The sequence below is a fragment of the Sardina pilchardus genome, chromosome 21 (genome assembly GCF_963854185.1).
Source record: "Sardina pilchardus chromosome 21, fSarPil1.1, whole genome shotgun sequence".
In the NCBI taxonomy this organism is placed as follows: Eukaryota; Metazoa; Chordata; class Actinopteri; order Clupeiformes; family Clupeidae; genus Sardina; species Sardina pilchardus.
The window spans coordinates 19,291,402-19,305,484 of NC_085014.1; the positions used below are offsets into that span (position 1 = coordinate 19,291,402).

At 39.8% G+C, this 14,083-nt stretch overlaps 1 protein-coding gene across 2 annotated transcripts; it reads right to left on the reverse strand.

The window, feature by feature from the left end:
• Positions 1-7,640: 7,640 nt before the first annotated feature.
• Positions 7,641-10,252, reverse strand: LOC134069286 (uncharacterized). Of its 2 annotated transcripts, none has more exons than XM_062525224.1 (5): positions 10,189-10,252; positions 9,071-9,406; positions 8,822-8,935; positions 8,570-8,662; positions 7,641-8,143 (listed from the first exon to the last, which is right to left on the reverse strand). In XM_062525224.1, the coding sequence occupies exons 1-5, from the start codon at positions 10,244-10,246 to the stop codon at positions 7,947-7,949; spliced, it is 798 nt and encodes a 265-aa protein (XP_062381208.1). In that variant the 5' UTR covers positions 10,247-10,252; the 3' UTR covers positions 7,641-7,946. The 2 variants fall into 2 exon arrangements, with proteins under 2 accessions (XP_062381208.1, XP_062381207.1); XM_062525223.1 differs by having other exon boundaries at positions 7,641-8,146.
• Between the last annotated feature and the right edge of the window lie 3,831 nt (positions 10,253-14,083).

The window sequence follows — 14,083 nt, forward strand, 5'->3', positions numbered from 1 at the left end:
GGCTGTTGACACTGGATTGGCCATATTGCCAGTCAGGGTTCCAGGGTTCATAAAGGGGTGTGGGGGGGTGGGATTGTTTTGTAGGGCTTTTGATAGTGGTTATTACACTCTTGTTAAGTACCTACCACAAAAAAAATTGGGTAAAAAAAATAATTTTAATCATTTTTGAGAGTTTTTTGTAGCTGGGGTCAAATTGACCCCAAGGACAACGAACGTCGTAAGATTTTAGGACAACATGAGGGTTAATCAACTAGTTTCCAAATATGTTTTAAAAGAGAATGGTTGCTCTGGGTGCAACAAACATGCAGGAACACACACACACACACACACACACACACACACACACACACATAAATACACACACACACACATACCTACACACACACACACCACTACATACACACATGTACATAAAACATTATACAAACACATGCACAAACACGCCCACACGCATGCACACATACACCCTTACACACACACACACACACACCTACACACACACACACACACACATGCACACACACATCTTTGAGTACATTTTGTGAGACCACCGGAGCTGAGAAGTGAGTGTGTGTGTGATGTACTATAGTGTGTGGGTGCGTTTCTGTGTGCCCATCTGTGTGTTTGCATGTGTGTATATGTGTGTATGTGCATGTTCTGTGTGTGTTCTCTTTCTTTCTCTCTCTCTCTCTCTCTCTCTCTGTGTCTGTGTTATCTGTGTGTATTCTGTGTGTGTTCTCTCTTTCTCTCTCTCTCTCTCTGGGTGTGCCTGTGTGTGTGTGTGTGTGTGTGTGTGTGTGTGTGTGCGAGTGTGTGTGTGTGAGTGTGTGCCTGTGTATGTGTGTTTGTGTGTGTGTGTGTGTGTGTGTGTGCACACGCGCGCATGTGAGTGTGTGTGTGTGTGTGTTATCTGATATTGGAGTGACAGTGACGGCAGAGAACACAGTGAACATATACTCAGAGACACATTAAACACACACACAAGCAGACACACACTCACACTAGACAGAGAAGCACTCATACACAAAAGCAAGCGCACACATGCACACACTCATTTACATACATAAAAGTTGCAGTAGGGATGGAGTAGGCGATGGAAACACAAGCCTGATTGATATTTGCGGAGAGAATGTGCAGGACTGAGCGGCGGTCATATTGTGTATCGCTTTGCGGTACATCTAGTTTTTGTCATTGTATGGGGTACTGTATCTAAACATAATATATTGGGGCCTTTGTATCAAGGAAAATAATTTGTATCTTTGAGATACTCTGAGGCAATTTACAAAGATACATTTTTATTCACTGAACCATTGAATGAAGAATGTGACTTATACACTCTGCAAATGTGTGGCCTGAAGTAGCCTGTGTTTGCATTGCATGCAAGTGTCAGGTCAGGTCAGGTCAGGTCAGTGTGGGACCTCACAAATGTGCTTCTGGAAGAATGGTAAACACACTCCTAAATCTTGTGGAAAGCCTTCCCAGAAAAGTTGAAGCTGTTATAGCTGAAAAGCATGGACTGACGTCATATTAAACCCTATGGATTAAGAATGGGATATCACTTACAGTTTTTTCCAATCGTATACACACTAAAATTAAGGTTATCACACAGTTAACAATACTTAGCACTTAAGAAGCAAAACACCTGCGCAGACCAGTACAACATTAAGCACAAATTCAGCTTCACACTTTTTGCAAAACATTACACACAGTGAATGTCAAAACGTAAAACACATTTTAACACCTTAGACACAGATAAAGATTGTTAGGTACTTCCTTCTCATTACAAAGCCCTGGCTTGCCAATGACCACACTAATGAACAAATTGAATAATCACATCTACCAGGTGTGTAAGCACACATGTGCAAAATTGAAAACGCAGCACTCAGGTGTGTTATGCTCGATCCTCGAGGGGCGTTCCCACTGATCTGTAACTAACACTGGATAGACTATCCCATTGTTTTTCGGCCCATTATTCTTTATGTCGATCAGTGAGGATCAAGGCCCGAGGAGCGAGGGAGGATGTATACAAGCCCAAATGAGAGGCACCCATAGCCTGTGATGTGGATGAACTCTCATGGCTTGATCCAGCTAGACGGAGAGATGATTAGAGTATTACGTATTGTTGTTACTTGTTTGTATTGTTGCTTTAGTTTTTCTTTTCTTAGTTTTTCTTTCATTTGTGTACACATTTTTATTTTTCTACATTTTACAGTTGTAAGAACTATAATTTTGCCATTTTCTGTTGATTGACTTGTCACTGTAACTGAACATATGGTACAGTGAAATAAATAAATATTGTCTGCAGCATCAGTTTTGTGCATTGCTTGATGAGGGTTCATCAAAATATTTTTGTAATCTAAATTGTCCTAATGCTCTCAAACAATATGTCTGAATAAGATCCATATATTGGAAGAGGGTTTTTACAGATGTGTCTTGAATTTATTGTGTTGGTGTGTATAAGATAGCGACAGTGTGGAATCATTCAAAGAATGTGTTAGTGATATGAGAACAGTATAAGGTTTTATCAATGTGTTTATTGTTTTGACAGAAATATTTCATTTTGCTAATAATCTGTTATGTTCTGCTGATTGGGTGTTGTGTTTGGTTAATTGTGTGATGTGTTTAGACAAAAAGAGCCCCGTTTTCAAAATTGTGTGTAAACGATTGGAAAAAACTGTAAGTCATGTGGGAGTCAAGACAGGTGACCCAATACTTTTGGCAATATAGTGCATGTATACCATTCACCATCAGGGGGCAGCCAAGACCAGCATAATGCAAAGCTGTATCTAGAGAGAGTTCGGACAACTAGGGAATCACATGGTCTGAGCTATACTGTTATGTGATTGGCGCCAAGGGGGTCACGTCGTTTGTGAGTGGCATGTTTCACACCATCGTTCATCAGGTTCCCTATTGTGAAGTGAATAGTACAAATTATAATAGGCTTGTGAAATACCAGAAATTATAAAAATATGCCCCACTGTTCCACCCATGGTGGAAGTGCAAGACTATAGGAAACGGATGCACAATTTCCCCCATAACCCAAAAAGAAGGAAATTGAGAGCAGAAGGTCAGACTATCTAAAAAGCAAATAATTACTATTGTGTGGGGTAAATGTCAGAGGCTGTGAGGCTTATAGGCCTAGATCCTATAATTAGTGATCATCAGAATCACATAGTCTTACATTATGGGAAGGGTATGTCAATCTGTTAATAGGCCCTAATAATGGCAATAGCCTATAGAGAGGAATACAAAGGTAAATACCGGTACTGCTCTGTGACCGTTTAGGCTACAATATAATGTTACTACACAGTGGGCATTTTTACAGACCCATTTAAGAGCATGATGGTGTTTTGGGTCCCCACCATCGACCTCAAGGTAGCATAAGCGACCACAAGCAACTTATACCTAACCCTAACCCTGACCCCAACCCTAACCCCAACCCCAACCGCCTTCCGGGCAGCGCTGCCTTGCCTAACCCTGACCCTAACCCCAACCCTAGCAGCTTCCAGATAGCGCTGCCTTGAAGTCGACGGTGGAGGCCCAAAAGACCATATCCATTGAAGTTATCGCAGGCACATAGACACTGGGATATCTCTGTAAGGGCCCTTTACATATTGACGATGGTCGATAATAACATTTATACCGTAGGCCTGTTAATGGTGAAAATAAGCTCTCTATTTCAACATAGCATATTCTCCTCAGGCTACGCTGTAGAATCTTCTGACGTTGGTCTGAAACATGGCACCCATGATTTGTCTGAACTCTCGCTATTACAGTATACGACTATATACGGCATAATTCATGCACAAAGACTTGAAATTCTCACTTGTGCTTTCTAGCACTCCTGCACAGATTATGACCACAGTGTTGTGTGATTTGTTAGTGAGGCTGCTCACTTGAGCCTGCTCTTAGTTGGTTCGTGTCCTTTAGTTGGCTCTTGTCCTGTGTCTCTCCCTTCACAAATGCCTGCTGCAGATGGGGAAACCCCTTTCTCATATCTCTGATGCCTGCCTTTTATTTCTTTGGTTCCTAACCACTGACTGTCATATACGTGCTACTGTAAAAGGTGTGTGTGTGTGTGTGTGTGTGTGTGTGTGTGTGTGTGTGTGTGTGTGTGTGTGTGTGTGTGTGTGCGTGCGCGCGCGTGTGCGAAGAAAAGTCTTAAATCTAGGTAAAGATCATTCATGTAATAATTGGACAAAATAAATGTGCTAACTGTAAAGGACATTGATGAATTAGCTCAGTACTTTCACGAGACCTTCTTGACAGACTGTGAACTTTTCCCCATCTTAGGACTCCAACCTAGCGACAGAGCAATAGCCCTATTAAGTTGATTAAGTCATTACATCAAAGTGGAAAGGACAGCCATGTTAGTAAAAATGTGTTGAACGTAGAAAACATTTTCAGAACAGGGTGGCTATCGTAAATGAACACAACATTCTGATATGTATGTGGCCGTGTCTGACATACTGTAAGTACAAAATGCTTATCATTTCTTAAATGTGCGCTATAATTAAGCAGTTGAATCCTTGATACGGAGTGCATATCTTCACACAGTTCTAGTCACATTTAGATGATGCATAACCTTCTAGTGATTGTGTATTCTGTGATTTTTACAAACTCAACAACAGGAAATACTCTAGACAGGAAGTGCTGACACCTTTGTGTGCCTCTTCGCACATTCCTCACACGTCCGCTGTGAACTTCACTGAACTTAAAAGTGTTATTGTAGTGAAAAGAGCAAGGGCGTAACTTTGGGTCTACCAAATCAATTTATTTATTTATTGAATAATTTTCTTGTGCAAAAGGTAATATGCTAATTTGCCGTTCCTTTATTCTAAATACATCATGATGATTTAGGCCAGGCTACTTAACGTAAATGCAGCTGTTCACTTGACTGTTTGTGCTATAATGACACAGCAGTTAAATTCAGTGTGCTCACATGGACCATCTTGTGTGTAGGCCTATGTATAAAGTGCACGCCTGCACTAGCCCTATGAGCCCTAGGCTGTTTTAAGGGCATTTTCACTACCTCTAGTTAGAAGCATTTATCCTGGTCATTGTAAGTGCCATTCACACATGCTACATATCAGCACAGTCTAGGCTACCCAGATCTACCACATGTATAAATACTTGCATTGATTTGATTTAGATTTTTAAATAATACAAATCTAAAAAGCATACTATACAAATTCTTACATTTTGACATGTATCTCACCACAGCAAGCTGACAGCTCGACATGACTTGCATGGTTGTGTAGGCCTGACTGTCCTGAAAATTGCAATATAAGGTATACTTTGGTGCTGAGCAATTTACAGAAATATGTGGCGTGTGCCTTCCAGAAATAAATGGCCATTTTTATTTAGTGATGACTTTTTGACACTTTTTGCGCTCCATATTTGTGACACTAGCTCAGGGGTCTCAAACTCGCGGCCCGCGGGCCAATTGCGGCCCGCGAGACGATATTTTGCGGCCCCCGGCCTGAAGTCGAAGCTTAATGTTAGTGCGGCCCGCGCAGACGCATCTGGGCATTTTATATTTTGTAACAATCGTGGGCCGGGATATGGCTGCGCTACCATAGCTCAGGCTCGTGACAACAACACGAATTAGCAATTGTTTACTTGCAACATGTACCAGCCCGCAACTTTCTGTCAAAATAATAATGTAGGCTAGCCTAAGTCGCCCCTTGAGGTTATTTTTATGCGATAAACGACACGAGTTAAAACAGACGGGAGGTACGGTGACAAATCTCATTTGTAGCCTAGACTCCACCTGCTAGACATCAAGTGTTTCGATTCAAGCAACGTTTTCACGAACTAGCCCCCTCATTACAAACTACACGCAGGAGACGTGCGGTTTGTAATGACGCGGAGGCGATGCATGCAGGCCATAGTTTTGCACAAACTGAAGCAGAAATACATCAAATGTTGAAACAAAAAATCACGTTTGATGAGGTCTTGGGTCTGTTATTCACATATCTGATTCTGAAGTATGTCTGCCTTTTGGAGATTATGATCGATCGTAATTGACAGCTGATCTGGGTGCGTCTGTGAAGGTGCGTCTTTTGAGTGAACGACAGTGTTTTCTAAGCGGCTACCATGCTTCGACCCTCTGCCCAACATAAATGGAGGTGCCAGTGGTAATTGAGATGATAGTACGGACAGCTGAAAAACTACAAAGTCACTTGTGACAGGCACTGATTTGACCAGGCTACTTCATTATACAAAAGCTTTGCGTTAGTAGCCTAGTAGGCCTAGCCATAGTTTTACTGTTGTTGGTTTACATTTTACTGTTTTGCTGTTAATTTCTTATGTAGGGGAAAGGACAACAAAAGTAAAGTAAAACTGCTCAAATATGTAAAACATTCAGTAATTACTGAGAGGTGCATAATTCGAGGTAGTTGTCATCCAGACATCATATGCTGATTAGATAGGTAGGCTATACAGTATTTACACCTTCGTAAACCACAGACTTGGGGGGGGGGGGGGGGGCAACCTATGCGGCCCCCCAACCAGTTGATGTTGGTTACAGTGGCCCCCAGCTCATTTGAGTTTGAGACCCCTGCACTAGCTGATCTGACCTGACTTGTTTGCGTGGTAGCACACATGACGTGCACAGATGATGATTCTCTATAATATTTTTTACTGCATTGCAATGAACAAAGTAAAGGCAAAAACGTGTTTATTTGTCAAACTAATTTGGATGCAATATGAGTCTTGAATTGGATACCATACAGGAGTTTGCTAGGATCTCAAAACCGTATTATGAACGTGACTTGCCATAGAGAAACACATGATAGCGTTGGATTATGAACATGGGGTACAACAAAAACATGGGGTAAGTGGAGCTAAATGAAGTTATTATTTTGCTGTCACTTAGTCTGTTTTATGGCCTAGAAGGTTGTGTTTGGTATCTGTGGACAGCTCTAGCTCTCCTCTTTCATGAGCTGAGAGCTTTCTCCAACCATTCATCCCAGCGACTGCGCAAAATAGTAAACAAACTTTCGGTAGAGGACGCAGGTTGGGTAATAAGTAGTCGGTGGGCAGGGGGATACATTTCAGAATATTTAAAACATGATACTATCTTGCTGGAAAATGAAATGAATAAAGAAAACAAACAAAAATTATTCATCCAGAATATTTCATATTCAGTGTAATCTGAATTATGTGATGATATTGAGGGGGTTATATTAGCTGGATGATTTTTTGGGGGGTCATGAGAGACAGAGACAGTCAAAATAGAAACTGGCACAAATGATCCCAAAGCCTATCAGACTATAACAACTGAAAGCAATAGCGATGATCTATTCATGCTATGACTGAATGAATGGCGCCTCACTGACAAACATGGAGTAGGTCAGTGTTTATTCACAAAACACACACTACAAACAAAGGAGTCAACAGGATTTCCAAACAGAACATTCTGTCATAAATTATTTACATTATCGATTGCTATGTTTCTCAGAGTTTCTCTTTATTCCCCCCCCCCCTCACACACACACACACAATAACCAAAACCAGCCAATAATCATACATATTAACTGTTATAGAACATGAATAATAATAATAACAATAACAACAATAACAACAACAACAACAATAATAATAATAATAATAATAAGTATTTTTGTATAGCACCATTCATATACAGAATGCAGCTCAAAGTGCTTTACATTTGGAGCACTTAACACAATAAAAGGGACAAGAGAAGAATGCAAACAACCAAACAAAACAATAAACAAAAACATCATTTAGAACTAAGTAAAGATGAGAATTCACAAGATGAAGATAAATATGACAACACATATAATAAAACTAGAGCAGTGAAAATAGGCACTGTAGACAGTGAAGGAACAGTCTACAAGATAAAAAAAAGGAAGAAGATCCTTAAGTTACACCCTTGCCAACATAAAGAGCACAGAGGTGGTCACACGGTGAATTTCAGATTACTGCTTATTGTGTCTAGTCTTCACCTCAGCATACAGAGCGAGGGAAAAACACTGCTCGGGGTCCACAGGTGTGTGACCTCTCTGGACGTTCACCTCCCCGTACTCCACCATCTCCTCCTGCCTCTTCCTCTGGTCCAACTGCTTCATCTGTCGTCTCTGTATGGACACGTCAGCATACACCAACTCCTCCGGCTCTGCTACAGAACAGAAGAGTGAGGCGGAAACGAGAAATAATAACCTGTCATGCCAAGTTGCAATAGCGACAACATTTAACTATGGATATTACGCTGTTTACCTCATCTAATTGTGTTTTCACTTGATTAATTGCTTTAACCAAATACTTCTTGAACATTACACGTGCAAGTATATTGTTATTTGTATGCAAGAAATGGCAGAAAAGCCACACCAGTCATGACATTTACATTTACATTTATTCATTTAGCAGACACTTAAGACAACTAAGTGCCTTGCTCAAGGGTACAACGGTGGAAGCCAAGAATTGAACCCACAACCACTATATGCTACTGTTGTCCCAGCTTAAAGATATTTTAAGGCCCACAAATTAGCCATTAGCTAAAGACAAACCGGGTTTGAGATGTTTATAAATGTTTATATCTTACCCGCTCTATCAGTGTTCTTTGTTCTTGTGCAGTAATAGAATAATCCTCCCGACACAATCAAACACAGAAGAGATCCCAATACAACCATTATGGCTGAGAATGAAAAAAGGAAAGAAAAAAAAACATAAACACTAGAGACTTTTCTGAGAGTTCTGAGTGTCGTTTGTATACAGTACATGCCTACACAGGAATTGGAACTGTTAAGGGTAACAATCACAACAGCAACAACAACAATAATATAAAATGTCTCACTGAAGATGATATTCCGTTGTTCTTCTGACAGGTATGCATCATTATGTAGAGGGATATGTGTTATGCTTGAGGGGTGTGTGCTGTTTGAAATAGTCTGTGTCATGAGGGTCGTCTCTGAAATACATATGCAACACTCATATTAAACATTTTCACATAATATCAGGAAAGTAAAGTGTTTACTTTTATATAAAAGTAGTCCATCAAACATTTAACAGCAAGTGAATAGTGCCTCAAAAAGTAACCATTTACCATTTACTATCAGCCTCACATAGTTTTTTGCTCCCCTTATTCCGCTTCCAAAGAAGATCTCTACTTTGTACGTTCCTGAATCAGTCGACTCGACAGGGTTTATAATCAAGGTCCCATTGTCAGAGAAAAACGTCCAACTTCCAGAATAACGTTCAGGGTCCCGAAAGATGGATTTATTCCTTTTGAATTGAAAAATTCGATTTGTTACTCTATTTGTTGCTCTATCAAAATTTAAATCATAATCTGTGGTAGTTCTGATGAGACGTAGGTACAAAGGCTGGCCCAGAGTCCCATGACATGAAACATTCTGTGTAGCATCACAAAAGGACTCCATTCCTGTGAAACAAAAGTGGAAAAAATATTGCTTAATGCTTTTCCCATATCAAAATATCTAGTCATTGTGACAAAACGTGCTCATTCGTTGACTAATGTAGTCAGTGTAGTCTTAAAGTTTATAAGATAAGGTAGTCTCTAAATCTCACACACAGAAGTACAGTGCAGTGTTTTCCACAGTTCATTCTTCAGCCTACAGTAAGCTGTGCAAGGGAACACAATGGAAAACATCAATCAGACTGTAAAGATCACCATCACTCCCTGCATGTACAGTAGGTGGAGTCCTCCAGTCTAAAAGTCAATGAGTGGAACTTCATACCACCTCTGAATTTAGCCTCATTGTATGACACTTGAGTTTAAGCTGTGGTGCATCAGGTTGGTTCATAGTGAAAATTGGACATTATTGGCTTGATGGTCTGTATGGCCCCTATACTGTCGACTTCAAGGCAGCTTGTGCAAAATGTATCAAATGTATCAACTACTATAACAGCAAAGATTTTAATGGTAAATTGCCTGCATATTGCACAGTTTATCATGGCTATCAGCAATAGGCTAACTCTGACAGAATGTACAGTAGGTGTGGAACAAGAGAATCTTAAAAAGTCCTAGTTGAACATTTGTTTAGTCCAAACACTTGGTGAATGCCAGTTCGGTTAGTGATTTTACCAGGTATGTTGTAGCCTCTGGCCAGGAAATCAAGCCATTTTAAATGCTTTGTCAACATGTCACAATAAATGTAATCTGCAGTGTACAGTATTGTTATCATGATCGTAGGCTATACTCACCATGAGTTGTCCTCAGCACAACCAGCACAACCAGCGCTAGCACAGTTTGTAGCTTCATGTGTGAGTGAGTAGGACTTCACAATGCATCTTATGAAGAAGTCTGAATGAAGAATGATAGCTGGAGAAAGAGTAACGATCTCCTCACCATCTGACAGCAAATTGACAAGGTCTGGTATGAAAACCGTTTATTATAGCACTGTGGTAGGGACTGTGAAAGCAACACCCAGTCGTTTGGTTCATGTTGTCATGCACCTGTCTGAGCAGTAGGCTATAGTTGCAGTTTTCTGTGGGCTGACTTTAACAAGTCCCTGTGGTGAGATCTGCTGGAGGTGGAACACAGTACTTGACTGAAGAGCCCTGTACTGCAAATTTCCAGTGTGTTTTTGACATTTGCAGAACACATATCAGGTGTTTTAAAAGTTTTAATCACCTATCTTACACTATTTCTGTGATTTATGTATCTCTAGGTAGGTCAGAAATGCCTTTTCTCAAGTCTGACTCCTGAACCAGGGCACCCTTTCCATAACATTTAGTTGTAAGTGATGGTGTCCGTAAACATTGGGTTTGTGACATATTTCTCAGTACATAGGTCACTGTCACCAGTTGACAATGCATTGTGAGTTTTCATGGCTTTGACATAGGCTACACATAGGACATTAGTTTGAAAAATTGGTTTAAATGAAAAAAATAATATGAAAGATGAACCTGATATTATCTTTCTGATCAGTTGAACTCTAATTCTGCTGTTCTTTATTAATTTCCATTGGGATTAATAAAGTATTTCTTGTTGTTGTTGTTGTTATTATTGAAATAAACTGAAACATGAATTATAAATCAGCTTACAAATAAGTAGCCATTGTGTGTAGTATGTAGACACATTTTATGATGAAGTTAAAAAGTGTAATAATATTGATAATATTGCTACTACATGGAGAATAAAGGTGTGTTATAATTTCCTCTTGCCAGTCTATGGACTGCATTTCCTCTTGCCAGGAGTGGCCGTGATTACCATATAGGCCAAAACAACTATTTCCATAGAAAAACTACACAATCATTTTCACGTGTAACTGAAAGAAAACATCTAAAGTGGCATAGTAAGGCTGTCACAGTTTTACTGAATAGGTCCGTGAAAGAATAGTATCCTCTGAAAACCTGATTCCATCCAGAATACAGTATATTCTACAACACAGGACACCTTTTTTGCCACATGAGCTCAGTGGTTTTGTCACTTTTTGCAAATGTAGCAAACATTGCAGGTACACGTGCGGAAAAAAACAACTGTGAAAAGCTTTTCTCACTGTCAAGTGGTGTAAAAAGTGGTATGCTTGGCAAGTGCATAGAACTGGTGTGACAGAGTACATTTTACAGACTGCTCTAGTTTTCAGATTCAGCATACACAACCAAGCTCACATACTCCTCCTGTCCCACAGGCGTGTGGTAGCAAAGATCCTTCAAGCAAAATTCGAACAGTTCCTGTCTGCTTAAAGAGGCATGTCGCAAAGACGTCATAGTGGGATATCGATCTCTGTCAGATTGGCAAGCAGTTCAGTTCACACAATTTTCTAGCTCTGAATAAAGGGGGACTTCACCCCCTCCCCTTTGCAAAAACAGAATGCGGAAATGGTCGAACGTTGGCGCCTCTCGCTCCGCTTTGACCCTCTCTGGTGGTAGGTCTGCATGTCCACACACCTGTGCTCCAGTGTCCACTGTCTCTTCCCACCCCTGCCTCTGCTCTGGCTGCCTCTTGCTCCATCTGCACTCCCAACTCCTCAGGCCCATATGGGAGACAAATATCAGAGGAAACAGGAAAAGTCATTCATGTTAGCATGTTCCAAGGACTGTGTAATTACAATGCTGATAACAAGTCTGATCACACAAACTATTTTTTAGAAATTAGGTTTAATTTACCATCGCTTGCAACAATACACATTATTGTTTTTTTATTATTATTATTTGTTTTCAGTAACCAACTATTTCATTATACTGTATACTGTACTGTACTTTTTTATGCAGTAGGCCTATTTTAGATGATTACATCAGCATTAAGAGATCCAACTTCACTAATACTGAAGCAAGTGCTAGAGCGATTTTTTCAATGTAAAGAAATCTGCAAACACATCAAAAGAGCAAAAAGCCAAAGATCATGAAAGGTGAAATTTGCCCCAGTGTTTTACTTAGGCTACTCGTTATCACCATTTCTTTTGAGATTCATTTGTCATTACACTTGCAATAATATTTGGTATTTGTACTGTAGAAAGCACCAACTCTAGCACAAGAGCCAAGACGGCCATGAAATAATTGTTTTGCTTAAAAATCTTGTAAGGCCTACAAATTAGCTGTATGCTAAAGACCATCTATTCTGAGATGTCTGTAAATGTATGTCTTACCTGCCCTGTAGGTGCCCCTTCCTCTTTTGCAGATATAGAATATTCCTCGGTACACAGTCAAACACACAATGGATCCCAGGCCCAGCACAACCAGTATGGCTAAGAATGAAAAAGGAGAAAAGAAAAATATCAACACAGACACTTTCCAGAGATATTTGTACTGTATACACACCTGCACATGAATTGAAACTGTGAGGGAAACAACAATGATAACAACAAAAATATACCACAAAAATGTCCCACTGAAGATGATATTCCATTGTTCTTTTGACAGGAATACATCATCATCTAGAGGGATTTTGTGCAGTGAATGAAGGTTGTCTGCTGTTTGAATCTGTGTCATGGGGGTCGTCTCTGAAACATATGCATCATATTAACATAACATTAACATTCTATATTTTACATAGAATATCACATATCAACAAGTGTTGTCTAAAAGCAAGCAAGTAAATATTGATCTAAAAAAATCACCATTTACTATTTACTATCATGCCATACAGCTCTGAGATGTCTCTAAATATGTCTAATCGATAAAGCTGGTAAGGCTATACTATCTCCCAAGCATTGTCAGCAGAGACATAGTCTGGTATGAAGACAATGCTATATGGTAACACTGGGGTATAGGGACTGTGAAAGCAACATTCACTCATCTAGACCAAAACCTCTACGCACACACACTGCACTATCATTGTCACATGCTGCAGAGAGCAGTGTTGGTGCCACCATGGAAGGCTGTCACTAGTGATATGCACTCTATTTCAGAGCTGCAGCACGAGGACACCTATTCACCTATGGAAATATAAATTGCTCACTGAACATATACAGTGATACAGTACACTTCTGTGAAATACATGTGATTTTACTGTTGTGTTGCAATGATTACAAAAATGCATTGTGCTATTATTGATCCTTTATTTATCTAAAAAGGTCCCATAATAAATACAAATAAATACAATATCTCTTCAGCCAAAGAGTGCTGATTGATGATGATTACAACATACAAAGGGCAAATGATTGTTCCACCTTTTAAACAACACTCTCAGGATGTGGTTGCATCCTTATACTTATACACCTGAAAAGTGACACATTTCTAAGTTACACATACTGTGGAACAATCCATGACTGATTGGCCTTTCACTGCTGAATGCAGAGGAAGTTTAGTGGAAAAAAATAATCACAAAGAAACTGCTGGGATAAACAACACCTCCAGTGGCAGACAATGCCTGCCAACACATTAAGTTTACCATGCAGAAGATGTACTTGATACAAATAATGAATTTAATTAAATGCATGGCTCTTGAATTATTACTGTACACTGTGACAAATAAAAGTTGATACACTGTGAAAATGCTCCACCACCCAACCCATAACTTTGGCCTATGCCTAAGGATCTTAGTTTGGCAACATCATGTGTCCCAGTGTGTTAGTAAATTAAAAAAGGACCAGTTGCAATCATCAACGTCTTCACACCACCGCTAGCTACAGACCATTGTGCCATTAAACACCAA

Bases quoted from the DNA above. Each gene is read 5' to 3' on its own strand.
- LOC134069286 (XM_062525223.1), bottom strand. From the start codon at position 10,246: ATGAAGCTACAAACTGTGCTAGCGCTGGTTGTGCTGGTTGTGCTGAGG. The intron at 8,663-8,821 runs GTGAGACATTTT...TTTCATTCTCAG, and splicing joins ACAACGGAATATCATCTTCA to CCATAATGGTTGTATTGGGA. The intron at 8,147-8,569 runs GTAAGATATAAA...TCTGTTCTGTAG, and splicing joins AAAGAACACTGATAGAGCGG to CAGAGCCGGAGGAGTTGGTG.